General features: G+C 42.1%; 1 protein-coding gene across 1 annotated transcript in view; it reads left to right on the forward strand.

Moving 5' to 3' along the window:
- Positions 1 to 815: 815 nt before the first annotated feature.
- map1aa (microtubule-associated protein 1Aa) overlaps positions 816 to 14,507 on the forward strand; it is a 42,026-nt gene continuing 28,334 nt past the window's right edge. The window contains exons 1-2 of the mRNA XM_019257122.2: positions 816 to 1,080; positions 2,396 to 2,497. Of these exons, the coding sequence (XP_019112667.2) occupies positions 816 to 1,080; positions 2,396 to 2,497 (367 nt within the window). The remainder of the gene's footprint in view (positions 1,081 to 2,395; positions 2,498 to 14,507) is intronic.

Here is a 14,507-nt window from a genome sequence, read left to right on the forward strand (position 1 = left end):
CATACAATATAACTGTTAACTTTGCATTAAAGCAAGTGTTTTGACCCAGGGAGCCACTGTTACAGTGTTACCCAGTACAACACCCATGATAAGGCTTGTTTTGATTCAGTAGCAGGACCAGGGTCACGTTTTAGTGTGCAGTTGTCCTGAGTTGCACCACCCCATCATGTGTTGTCCACACATAATACTAAGTTGCGACTTTTGTGTTGCAGAATGAGCTTTATTCAAACGTCTCACGAAGCCTAAAATAACATTTTTGCGATGCAGGAGGTGAGTCTCTGTTGCCAGTGTTGCTCTCTGCACAGTTGAAGCCTTGTTTTGCTCATGACGGGAACAAAGGAGTGTCAGTTTAGTAACCAAAGCGCATTGCCTGGTACTTGCAGTGACACTGATATAAATAGAACCTTTGTGTGTCACAAATGTCTCATTTTCAGCCCCTTTTGTCTGGCAGAGTTTAACAAAAAAGGAGCAACACGAGGGATACTGTAACCGTCATTGATTACAATAACTCAGATGATTATGTGTGAAGACAATCGTTTGCTGTGAGAGCTCGTTATAGTTTTACAAATGTTTTCTTTCAAACATTGTCTTTGTAATATCTGTTGTACATATGAAAATAAAGTCTCCATCTTTAGTGACAATGACAGTGTGCTTCAGCAGTGTCACATCAGAAATATGATCAACATAAATTCCTCGTCTCCTTCTGTCCAATGACACGCTGTGACATCAAATAGCCACATAACCCACAATCCAATCAAATATTCACCATCCAAAGATCCACGCCCACCGGTCCTCCCGGCTCATCCTGCATTGTCATGATGCTTGCTCCGGATGCAGTTGTCATGGAGATGGAAAAGGGCTCAGCGTCCACTAGTGGCACTGTTACCATGGAAATCCCCATCGCAGCAGCTTCCTCAGTGGAGCGAGCAGGAGCGGAGCAGCCAGGGGAGCGCGTTCAGCACCATGGAGAGCACGGCGGCAGAGCTGCGTTCCAGCACAGAAACTATCGCATGCTGATCGTGATCGGAGAGATTTCCAGCAGCCATCACCTCGACGTCGCCAGGAATCAGATCACACAAGGTAAGCCAGCGAGAGGAGTGGTCAGAGGAACCTGCTGCTGCAAAGTGGCAAAACACTGCAGCTGAAAACATTGTGTCATGCTCCGTTCACCTGCTGCAACTTAAATGTTGTCAAATCTATAAATCTAACATTGTGGATTGTAACTGTTTTTCCTCTATGTTCACATCTGTGTTTTCATCTGGCAGCAGTCACAAGAAACAATGCTCCAAAGTCTCATATTGTTTGTAAATGGCTTCACTTGAAGTATTTTCATCCTTAACTTAAATAAAAGTACAAAAACCATAATCTTAAAATACTCCAGTACCAGCACAATGTACTGAAAAGTAAGTAGAACTAAGTACTCATTATATAAAATGGTTCCTCTAAGTTTTATATTAAACTGTATGTTGTATATTATTCATAATTGGTGAATGTAAGCAGCATTTACATTTTCTTTGTCAGTGTAGGTACTTCATGTATGAGTATGTTAATATTATAGTACTGCATCCTATTTCATAAACTCATTGTTTGCTCTGTATGTAAACATTCAAATGTTTAAGGTTTAAACTAATCCAGCGGAGTATTTCTCTCTGTAATGTGGTTGAGTAGAAGTTTAAAAGTGTAAAAATGAAAATATTCAAATAAAGTACAAGTACATGCTATTTACTTACTTCCCACTGCTGTAGCTGTCAAACATACAGTATCTTTGTATATCTGTAAAGTACAGTTTTTTTGGACAAACCTGGAATAAGTCCTTCGATATTTGTGGGTGGAATGTGTTGATACTAACAACTTCAGCTTTTCATAACAGTTACATCATTTCTTCAAATACTGTCCAGTCGGTCAGATCCAGTACAGTTAAATACTGCATGCACCCTCCAGTCATCTACGAGTTATTTCATTGGTTCAAACTTTAGAGCCTCATGACTGATTCGAATCATTAAGCTGATTTATGACTGTCCTCATGCAGCTGGTTAATCTAGACATTAGACTGAACCGTCGTAATTTATCTCCTCACTCTATTTTGAGGATAATGTGGTAATAAAGATAGATTTTCATCAAGAAAAACAACACGTTTACTTGATTTAATTGTCATAAAACCTCCAACCAGTTATGAAGATTCTTTAACTTTAAAGTAAATGTAAAAAAAAATAGAGGAGCTTTACTTTTTAGGCCACGGTAGTCAGCTGATTCTCTGGAGCTAAAGATGCTGTCAGACACCTGACACTGTCAGCAATGTACTGTCAGGCTGACAGATACATTTACATTTAGTAATTTGCCTACCGTACTGTATGTTTCAATTTCAACATTATTCACGCTGCTCTCTCTTTAACAGGTTTGCGTTCCTGGAACGTTGATCTGAGCATCTGTGACCTGAACAAGGAGCTGCAGCTGTTTGAGACCAGACACACTGCTCAGTTTTCTTCACAGGTCCAAGGTCAGTCTGAGCTAACTGTATAGAAACTTGTATAGAAACATTTGCCATCTCTGAGTGTGACGGTGCCGGAGTCTAGCTGGAGGGGTTCAATGTGTTGCTACCTGCCAATCATCTCTATGGGCTGCAGTCCATGTGCAGCAGATCAGATTGCACCGAGCCTGAGACATGTCGTTCTCATCTCTGCATCTCTTTGTCCTCTTTCTCCACACATGCACGAGATGATTCCTTTGGATCTAAAGGCGATGCAGCCTGTATTGATCAGGCACATGTGCAGACTGGATGTCAGAGCTGGAATCAATAAGGGCCGAGGGTTAGAGCGAAACACTATCTGCAGGGGGAATATAAGAGCAGGTCCCGTGTGGTGAATGGAGCCGGTGTTAATGTGGATCTATAGGCTGGGTTGTGGATGTGACTGCTCTGTGGGTCACTGCTTAGTATTTACAAAGAAAACACTTCCATAATAACTATTCAGCATTTACTGTAGCTCAGTGGGGGTCAAACAAACAGCTCAGAAGAGAAGATGACGCTTCGGAGCTGAGCACTCACCGAGAAAAGATTTTATTTTTTTTTTAAAGCTGTTAGATCTTGGTGTGCACATCTCTCCTTCTCCTCCCACACACTTCTTCAGCTTGTGGCGTTATGTAAAGAGTAGAAACCTGTTTGTTGACAACACTGCTGTGAGTGTGTTTGTAATATACCAGTATTACAGATAACAAACAGGATCTAACCCTTTTATTATCAATGAACTGTGTACTCTGTTGCTCTCGCATAAAGCCGAGGGGCCGAGATTTTTAAAAATGCACCAGAGACAGCAGAGACATCTTTATTTATAGACCCCACATTTCGTTGTCTGGTAAATAACCATGTACTGCAAATTCTGACGTGTATAAAGATAGATGTGTCTCCACTTCCTCCCGCTTCCTCCTACTGTACAAAAAATGAAGCCAAACTGTCCCAGATATGGCTGCTGCCATCTCACGCTGATGACAACATTTGGTGCCTGCGCAGTAGTGATCAGGGTTGGAGCCGCAGTAATGAAGTCCAACACAATTTTAAGCAGAGCTTAGCTGTCAGTCTTTTTTATTTGTGTTTATTTTTGACCTTTATTTGACAGAGACGGCTTGAACAGTGACAGAAAATGCTGTCGTGTCCAGAGACAGATCACACAAAGTGTTCTCGCAGGCTGAGTAGCACTCATGAGCTTCATGTGTTAAAAAAAAAAGTCTTTGGCGTGCCCCTTTAAAGGTGGAGATGACAGTAATGGCTTTGCTGAATATCGCTCTCATGTTATTGTGTTAAACCTGCAATGACTGATTTGACACTGAGATCAGCCGCGCTGCGGTGCGAGTGAAAACACCAAAGCTGTCGAACAGCTAAACAATGAGCTGAGACTAACCGTGAAGCTCTGTGAAGACGGGAGGAGCTGCAGATGCAGCTGATAATTCTCCTCCGTTCACAGTTTAACATCAGCATGCACACTGAAGAACTGTGATCTGACACAGTCTGGTGACATATTTCATCAGAAAAGCGGTGTGACATGATTCCTCCTCAATGCCACATCCATGTCATGGTCAGTGATGTTTGCCAGTGGCTGTCCTCCCGTTACTTTCCCCAAGCTTACGTAAAACAAGAAGTTGTTTTGGGATTAAGACTGATAATAGATTTCTTATTTTCCATCCATCTGGGCGTCCAATAAGATCCAGTTCTCTCTGCAGAGGTCCAGTTCAGCAGCAACCGATTCAATCTGGTCGGGTTCGGGCTTGTTAACTGATTTTTACTGCTATATTAAATAGTAAACACAGTGTTGTCATACTTTGTTATTAGAAAAATATGAAGCTGGAGTTTCAGAATCTGCCTGCCAACACCCACCAACGCTCATCGATTGCTACAGACTCAGCTTGGTGCAGGGGCTAGAAGTGCGGGGAGGAGATATGTCGCTCCCGGTAACCCCAAAGTAACTCATATGTCGTCACATCTAACTCCCAGCATGACATAATCTAGGCGTTGAAGGGTTAAACTGGACCTCGATGCAGTCATGAAGTCGTTTTTAAGCATGACTGACGTTAGAAAATGAATTTTAAACACCTTTAACGTTTGGTCAGAGGTCAAACACCATTTGCAAGTCATTGGATGCTTCTTAGCTCGACCCGGCTCTGCATGATTCCACATTACGTCATCGTCTCACTGGCGTGATTCACTCAGGATGCACAGCCTCTTCTGGATCTCACCTTCCTCTTAACACCACGCACCAACATGCCAATATGTTTGTTTCCCCTGTGTGTTAGTTCAGATGGATATAATATTTAACACTTATACCTTCTTTACAGTGCAGCAGACATTACAGGTCATCTGCTTTGACTCTCGTGGTCCTGGCTGTGTTCCAGCTTTACTGGCAGCAACTGCAGGAAAAATTTCACCTTGTATATTAATCACCCTTTTGTGTTAAACAACATATTCTTACTTTCCTTCTGTCGTCTTTTTTTCCCTCTGCTGTCTGAACCTCTCCTCTTTCCTCACCTCTCTCCTCGCCCCTGCTGTATTTCTCTCCCTCGTGATGCGATGATTTTCCTGAAGCACAGAAAGAGTGCTCGCTGAGTGCTGCTGGAGACTCAGAGATGGCTGACAGGCACAGGAATATTTCTCCTGTTGCTGCGAGTTAACCCTCACATGGCGAGGACCGATCTTATTACTAGCAGTGCAATGCAGTGCAATGCAATGCATTTAAAGCTGTAATCCAGTGTAATATTCTCCAGACATGTAGAAGCGGTTGTAACAAGGCGAATTTGAATAAAACTTTTACCTTTCTACCTCTGTAAAATGCTATGGAATTCATTTACACTCGCAATTGCTATATTCCATCAGTAGTAATTAGTACTCCTTCTTAATAAAACAGTTTCTGCTTCTCCTTATAAACAGTAACTTAACATCTGAGCCAACGCTTCAGTAACCTGGTCTTAAATGTCATACAAACAAGAAGCACTGTGTCTGTAATCGCAGTGAAAGATTGCTGTGAGAGAAGCCGAGGATTTCTTTGCCGTGCGCAGGTATATGCTGTACATAACAGGCTTTGTAATGGGGGTTTTACATGCATTCATCTCCATGACAAAGACACGAGAGCGGTATAGTGTGGCTGTGACAGCAGTGGGGCGAAATGAAAGGACTAATCTTTACTCATGGGACGTCTTTGTATCAGAGTAATTCAATTCTTGACAATGAGTTCAGTTTACATAGCTGAACAGAAGGCCGTTTGTGAAATTCAGGCATGTATGCACAGTGAGGGGAAAACTACAGTATGTGGGCTAAAAACTCGCTGAGAATCTCTGAGATCAGTTTCAGGATGAAACCATTCCTAGTGCACCACATGTGAAACTGAAGCACGGCTGCGTTTTGCACACGTTATATCATGTGGTGCTCGATTACGGTCAAACCGCACAGATGCTATTGATGCTATCGATCACCCGCTCTTTGTCCGTCTTTGATTGCTGCCTGAAAACTCTGCCTCGCTGCTCAGACAGACTGAAATCTTATCCAGCTATACGGTCCTGAAAACCCACTGCAGTCAGAGAGCTATGCGGCTAAACACACACAGAGAAAGATGGAGGCATCACATGAACATACAGGGATGTGTGCAGCAGTCTAAAGCAAACACACAGTACAGATTGTCCCTCAGGACCACCAACAGACTGCTGCAGTCATCTGCCTGCTGAAGCAACACACACACACACACACACACACAGATACAGGATTGTATTTCAGTAATTTGCAGGATTTGTCTAGACACTGTGGAGAGAATATCAACCTGCCAAAATTTCCCATTTAAGTAATTTGATATGATAGAATCCATGCGTTCTAGATGTTCTAGAAAATTACATTATACCACATTATAGAATGGTGCTAGATCAGAAGTCAGAGGTCACCAACGTTATTATAATTCAACCTGAATGGGACACAAATGCGTCTGCCACAGGAAGCTATCGAAGTCTTCCTTTGCAGGGCGTCTGGGCTCCGTCTTATTGATAGGGTGAAGGGTGTGGAGATGGGACATCCAGAGGGAGTTTAGGGTACAGCCGCTTCTCCTTTGCGGTGGCTCGGATATTATTTAAAATGCCTCGTGGGCATCTTTCTTTGGAGGTGTTCCGGGCATGTCCAACTGGCAGTGGACCCAGAACTTGCTGGAGGGACTATATAATCCATCTGGCCTAGGAATGCCTCAGGATCCCCCAGGAGGAGCTGGAAAACCCTGCTGCCACTGCTACATGACCCCAGATATCTTTCTCACAGCTTTTGTTGCTAAAAGTAGCAAAAAATAATTAGAGAGATTTAAGAAACTGCAATGCAGAACCAATCCAAGGTCCTCGGGGTAGAGACATGCAGACGCCATGTGCTTGTGTGGTGCTCTGAACATCTAATTTCAGTATTTTAAAAAGCTTTTGCTGTGTTACAAAGTCATCCAACAGCCAATGTGTCTGGGCTCATGGTGTAGCCAGCGGACATCCAGAAAACGGATAATGGACACACCCTGGCCAAATCTCTGCAATCCGATCAGCAACTTGACACACAAGAATGATAACATGATGATGTTTCTGCTAACTTCTCAACATGTCGTCAACCAAAATCTCTGTCCCTTGGGGTGCCTAAGGGGTGCTTACATTTGTCAGCCGTTCATACCACTGTTTAAGCAACTACCTTACATTTAGACATCTTATATCCCATCGCCTGGTATCATGAGAGTCAGTGATCGGGTTCATCCTTTGGGAGTCGTGAATGTCTGTACGAAATATCATGGAAATTCCTGAGATAGTTGATGAGATCTGCAAGTATAGGACCAAACAACATTACCACCCCGAGAGCCACTCTGTGGTCTCAACATCATTTTGATCTGATCTTGTCTGTTTGTTGACAACAGTAATATCCTACAAATGCAGTTCTGTAAAGGTTTGCAGGGGATTATGTGTCCCTTCAGGGCTGTTGGTTCAAATCAGGTTCACGCCGGAGGGAAATGAGCAGGTACGATAACACTTTAACTGTGTCTCAGCTGTGAACGAATTTGAGATTGAAAGATTGACTGCTGTGCAATTTTTTTATAAAGTCAGTCTTTGTGTTTTATCTCTAAAAAACTGAGACTTTCATTCCAGATTTCTTTGTTATCTGACAGCAAGAAAACACACAAGAACAAGAAAAATGGCTTTATGTGAAAACGGAATAGACCGAAGAAGGGATGTTGAAGTGTGTGTGGAGGGAGGTCATGAAAATTCACCGAACCTCTGACGGAGAGCAGATTTTAAAAGGTTATGTTGCCTGAGGCACAGACTTCAAACAGGCTTCAACATCAAGAAACAGACTCAGACAAAATGGCAGCAGCAAACTTCACTCACCAAAGTCTAAAAGTCTGATTCTGATTTTTAAAAGACTGATCACCAAATCCCACGAAAAGACCAAAACCAACTGTGCATTTGTTGGGGACTATTTTCAGCTGTGGATTAATCCACATTTGGTGCTCCAGTGAGTATTTGTGGGCCATGAATGAACATGTTACTCAGTGCAACAGTGCAGCTCATTGTTTTAAATAGTTTTTGGAAGACAATGGAGCTTTGTGGTACAGGGGACGAGAATGTACAGACAATACTTGTCAGCGTTTTGTTGGTTTTTGTGTTTCTGGGACTATCTGGCATCTTTAAAATGAGAAGAAATCAGTTTTTAGGAGGTAATTAAGTGAATCAACAACAACACCAAAAACAATAACAATAAACGTTATTTAAATAGCATGTTTCATAACACAGTGACGGTCAAACAATAAATGACTGCTATTAAAAACAAGAGACATAAGGGACGATAAAATAGCAATAAAAAAAAAGAGATTAAGAAATAATCCAAAAATAATAATACTGGCAATAAAAACAAGTTACTAATAGTTAAGACAGTCTATAGTATAGTTAAGACAATAGCAACATAATAATAATAATAACAATGATCTACAGAATTGAACTAGAAGCAGGATTATAGAAATAAGTTTGTGATAAGAGTTTGTTCCAAACAGGAACAGATTGGAAAGGTGTTTAATCATTTAGGGTCTAAAAACAAGTCAAAGAATTTTAAAATCCCTCTGTGACAGGTAGCCAGGTGTGATATATTCTCTTTTTTCTGTTTTTATTAAAATTCTTGTTGCTGTATTTTCAATAAATGTTTCAGTATCAATGTTTTTTAAGGGAGTCTGGCATAGAGACAAAACAAAGACACTGATCAGCTTTCAGCTGCGTTTCTCTGGCTACGTTCTTCGGGCTGTGTTTCCAGAATTACGCTGGAGAGGTTTAGTGGTTTGAATAAAAATTAGTGAAGCGAGACAGTAATCAATATTTATTTTGCACCAGGAGGCAGGGGGAGGGAGGAAGGTGCATCGGATGTGAGAGAGAGAAGGCGCCATGACGAGATACTGTACAGACAATAAAAGGAGCTTATAGCTGCTGTGTAATGGTTTCTATATTGCTTATAAGTCTGACTGGATCTCGTTAAAACCTGAGGGAGTTCACAGTTCAGCTAGGATGAGGTGGGCTGTGACAACTGTGTTCTGAGTTGCTCGCTGGCATGCAAAGGTCATATTGGAAAATTGATCAGATCCAGGCAGTAAAAATGTCCATGCTGAAGCCAAATGTCAGTCCTTTGAGTCGTCTTTTTATTCTTGGTTCAGAGATTCACCAACCTGATTCAGGAAAAAAACTCTCACAGCACGGCCGAGGTATTTTCAGGACCGGCTCGCCTGCCTGTAGTAGTACGATGGCTGCTCCTCGTCTGTGCCTTGAATACTAATAAGCAGCGGGTGAAGGAGTGCACAGTCATCATGGCTGACAGGCTCATACAAAGAGACGACGACATAACCGAGGAGGCAGGATGTGATCAGACAGAACTGGCTTCCACCTCGAGAATGTAATAAAACGAAAAGTCTGGAGTGTGTCAGCGTTTAGAAACAGTCTTTGAGCGGCTGTAAAATTATAATATTTGTTTATTCCAACTGACTTTTGCTGCAGAATTCACATTATGGATCTAAATTTCTTAAAATAGAAAGCTATTCAGCTCATCAGCAGAGAAACAGATTTAGATTTAAAGTCATTAGTTTCACTAAGAAAGCTGAAACACATGAACTAAGAAATGTGCATCGTTTTCTGAGTCCTCTGATGCTGACGTGGACGAGCTCAGGCAGCCAAAATGGCAGTGACCTCCCTGATGGGTGGCATATGTGCTGAAGGACAGCCAGTGCCCACGAGTCTCAAATCCTTCCTGAAGCCCCGGCTCTGAACCCCCCCCCCCCCCATCAGAGGTAACGTGTACACATCGACACTAATCTCCGTTAACACACAGACACAGCACAGATAGCAGGATACACAAAGCAGGACAAGACAGGGGGGCTGATGTTGTCTGACTAAGATGTTTAGGGAAGTGTGACGAAGACAGTCGAGCTAAAAAAAAAAGAGAGAATATAAAAAGCAAGCAACAACAATAACCATAAACCATTTTTGCTGTTTATCCTTCAGGAATAAAAGATCAGATCTTCTAATGAATATGACAATTTAACCAACCGTTCAGCAATCATACAAGGAGACACGCTGTGTCTTAATTTGGATACATCCATTAAGACACAACTTTTATGTAGCACACTGTGTACCTCCTGGTGTAGTTGTCTCAGTTTGAGTACGTCCACTGTGCATTTGCCTGAAATGACACTCGCTTTCTTCTTTGCCGAACTGCAACCAGGCAGAGCGTTAGTGGCACTGCCAAGATATAAATATAAAACATATGTACGACTTCCATTTGCCATATTGTGGCATCCAGGTACTCGCAGCATGCGGTATTTGACCGTAATTTACAATTACGTCGGCACGAAATAAATGCATCCACAAGACATGCAAGTAGAACCCTCTTACTCTTTCTGCTCTGGCGTGGTCAGTATCTATTGTACTTCACTTCACTGAGTAGGGCTGAAGGGTATTCTGGGAAATGTAGGAATTTACAGTCACAATAATACTTCAACATCACAAAAAAACTGAACATTAACGAGTTTTAACCCTTCAAGGACCTGTGGATGCAGGATCTAGTGGCACCTTGAGGTGTAGTCGCTGCATTGCAACCCCTCACCTCACCCTCACCTTCCTATAAGGAGTCACCTTTTAGTTTGTCCATTCTGGGCTACTGTAGAAACACGGCGGATCAACATGCCGGTTGAACATGGTGGACTTGCTGTGTCTGTAGATATAAAAGTCTGATTCTAAGGTGACGAAAACAGAATTATTCTTATTTTCTAGTGATTACACACTAATGAAAACATAGCTATGAATATTATATTGCATTTCTGCCATGTTCTGTAAATATAGGCCCCTAAATCTGACACGCTGGACCTTTAAAACTTTATTCTCAGCCTACATGGCTGCACTAAATATGCCTCGAGCAGCAGAAATACAAAAGAACAGACGCATCCAACATTATACTACTGAATCATGAATCATAAGCTTTTCACGTGACTCTCGTGTGTTATATACTATATAAAGACGTATTAACATAATTATATATAATACATTATTCAACTAGTGCTGAGAAAAGTCATTAATATATAGAAAAAACTATTTGTTTGTGTTGATGGTCATAGTATAAATAAATTGGCCATGACTCCACTTGTAAAAAGTCAAAATGCTCGTCTTCTTGCCAGTTAAAAACCCTCTGTGGACTCTTTGCAGCTCCCCGACGGCACCCTCAGATTCCCCCGAGGAGCCGTGCATGTTGACGTATACTCTTGCGTCCGTTGCGTCATGATGAAATGGATACAGCATGACACAGAGGTAATCAATGCATCCATCACTGTATGTCCATTAGTGTCTCAGTCCTCGGCATCTCCTCTGCTCACGGCAGAGCGTTTCCTGATTGACTGATGAGGCACAGGGACAGTCTGGCAGCATGAAAGATCACGTTTCATCCCAGGAGAGGAGCAGGAGGAGCAGGAGGAGCAGGAGGAGCAGGAGGAGGAGGAGGAGGGAAGTAATGGTCTCCATGAATGCAGCTGTCGCCCACGCGGTGCAATTAATAAAGACTCAGCGGACCTCCACTGTAGACTGATAGCTGATAAACAAAACCTGGTCACATCAGGAAGCCCCCAGGGGAAATGTAGTCAATAGCGGGCAGTAAAGCTCAGAGGGAAACATTTAATATTACTGCTTATTGTATTGCACCATGAGATGATCATGTTGTCACTTTACATAGTACTTTTATTATTTTTAATTCCTAATTATAAAATAATGAAATTAACTGTCTGAAGTAAGACATTCAGGTCAAGCACTTTTCATTCAGGGCTAGGGTTAGTGACTAAACAGAGCGCTGACACGCTTTTTAACTGCCTGGTTACACTTTTTCTCTTTAACTTCCTAATTTTTTGTCGTTTCTCTTTTTGTTGATGCAAATTATAAAGACGAGGGAAAGCCCTGATATACTCCGATTAACGATTAACACTGTGAAGTATCTTGTTGTCTCATTGATGTGAACACAGTCTACACAGAGAAAATGTGTCACATTTGGCAAAAGAAGCCAGAAACCAGCCAGTATGGATGTGTTGGAATGATACTCTGCCTCGAGTTTACTGGTTTGCTCTTAGTTGTTCGTTTAATTGCACTGTATAGACTGAAACGTTACGACTGCCACTCCGCATTACATATAATGTTATTTTTGGTTAAAGGTACCCTGTGGAGTTTTTGGCAAGCAATAGCTTTAAAGAACAGGTCTCCATTTTGGTTGTATCTTGTAGGAGGATGCACATGTGATGCGACAAACATCCATGCCAACAGATTCACATAATCATAATAAAACTTGACTACAAGACGTGTCGCATGTCTAAGTTATTTTAAACCTAATTTAAGTTTACAGCATATCCTTATAAAAGGGTGCTGCCTATCAGCCTCGTAACTTAGTCCGAGTTGCTGACCAATGAAAACTGGTTGGAGGTGAAGCAAGTGCTTGAAACTTTGTAAAAATAGGCCAATCCGGGCAGTCCTGCTTCTGCCGCCTACGAGTTATTTCAAAAATGGGAAAGACGTGGCTCTTTGGTGGACTGAATGAAGTCTGAATCCACTGAAGCCACTAATGACAGCACCCGCCTGTCAATCAAAGCGTCTACGCTCTTAATCCTGCATAACTTTAAGCCTTAATATAATGTGAACAGGTGAGTTGTATATAAATTCACCCTCAGTACAGTTGTCATGAACGGGGAAATTAGCTACAGAGACCAAAACAGTTTTTTGTACCAGGCTGTAAACATGTTTATTTCTGCTGTGAAGTTGGACATTTGAACATGGGGACTTATGGAGACTGACTCACTTCTGGAAACAGTCTCAAGTGGACGTTTGAGGAACTGCATGTTGGCTTCATTTCAATGCTTACATGCTGAAATAGCCATAACATTTGCTAATTAGTATAACTGAGGCTGATTACTATATGGTTCACCCTCTGGGGACCATGCATATCTGCACCACCTTTCATGTTGAGTTGTAGTCATGACAAACCGACATTACAATCCCTACAGCCACGCTCCAGCATCGCTTTATTTATGTGTTACAGTAGCGTATGAAAAATATGGGGTGTTTACATCACGTGTGACATACTACTTGATATCCCCCCCCGCACACGCCTAAAGGCTGTGTGGGTGATCGCGGAGTGTGAAGGACGCGACAGCAGGGTGAAGCTGACAGGCGGAGAGGGAGAGGAGTGATGGCTGCAACAGAAAAGAGGCTGTCAGGAAGCTGAGAGGCGATATTAAAGACCCTTCACACTTCACACACACATGCAGGTGTAATATTTCCTGCTGTTACATTCTCCTCACGTATACACACAACAGATATACGCTGGCAGGGGGACAGAAAAGGGCAGAGCAAACAGTATCCACAGTAATGGAGGGAGAAGCATCATGAGTGAGCGGTAATATAACGTTGCAGTGTCAGCAAATGTAGTTCCTGTGTGTGACGACTGCATTACTGCATTATTAACTCCGCTTACAAGTCCTGTAATGTCATTTTTCTGTTTGCTCTTCTATTCTGTAAAAGTTTTACCCTCACTTGGGGAACAAAGGGGTTGCAGTTGATTTTTGCCTGTGAGCGACCTCAAATTTACAGCAAATCGCAGAGCCGTGCTCTGAGAAGCAACACAAGTCACACCAACCAACCAACCGATGGGAAATTGACTGATATGGTTCATATGAGAATAACCTGCGGTGACGACGAGCAATCTGTGTCATCGTCAGTTATCTATTGAGTAGTTAAAACTGTAAACGCCTTAAAGATTTCCAGCATTAGTTCTGGGTGCGGTTTTAAGAAAACGTGTGCCGATTAATAATTCAGTGGCCGTTATTGATCCGTCCCTCGGCTTCTCTGCAGTCTGCAGGCTGTACATTAAGAAGGAGGGTCCCCTGTTTCATCTGGACCTGACCACACACACATGTGCACTAAAAGATGCGAAAGGTGGCTGTAAAGTGAGAAGCATCGTGAAGGAGGAGAGTCTGTAGGGAGGCTTGTGATGTCTTCGGGGTGGAGGAGCAGCACACTGAGTTACCACTTCATTAGGCACATATATATACACTTTACTGCAATCCAGGACAGCAGCACTGCAGTAAAACCAGACATCTACGAGCTGATAATGTTTAGTTTATGTCCTGTTTAGATTTCCATCCATCCCATTTACATGCAGTACATGATGGGGACAAGTAATCATTGCCATATTTGTCATCCTATTTAGGCTGCAACTATTTTTATTTCATTACTAAATCATTCCTTATTTAAACTAGACACTATTTTATCTACAAAATGCTATAAGAGCTTTTCGGTCCGAGGCTGAAGCTGCTCGTTTTGTCCAACAAAAAAAGTCCAAAACCTAAAGGCCATAAAAAGAGAAAGGCCGCAAACACTAAAGAGTCAGAACAAGTGAATGTTTGGGGGTTTTTTTCTGTGTCCAGGATTTTGTAGCATCTGCTGTAGTTAGAGGGTAG

Source organism: Larimichthys crocea, chromosome VIII, assembly GCF_000972845.2.
Source record: "Larimichthys crocea isolate SSNF chromosome VIII, L_crocea_2.0, whole genome shotgun sequence".
NCBI classification, from domain to species: Eukaryota; Metazoa; Chordata; class Actinopteri; family Sciaenidae; genus Larimichthys; species Larimichthys crocea.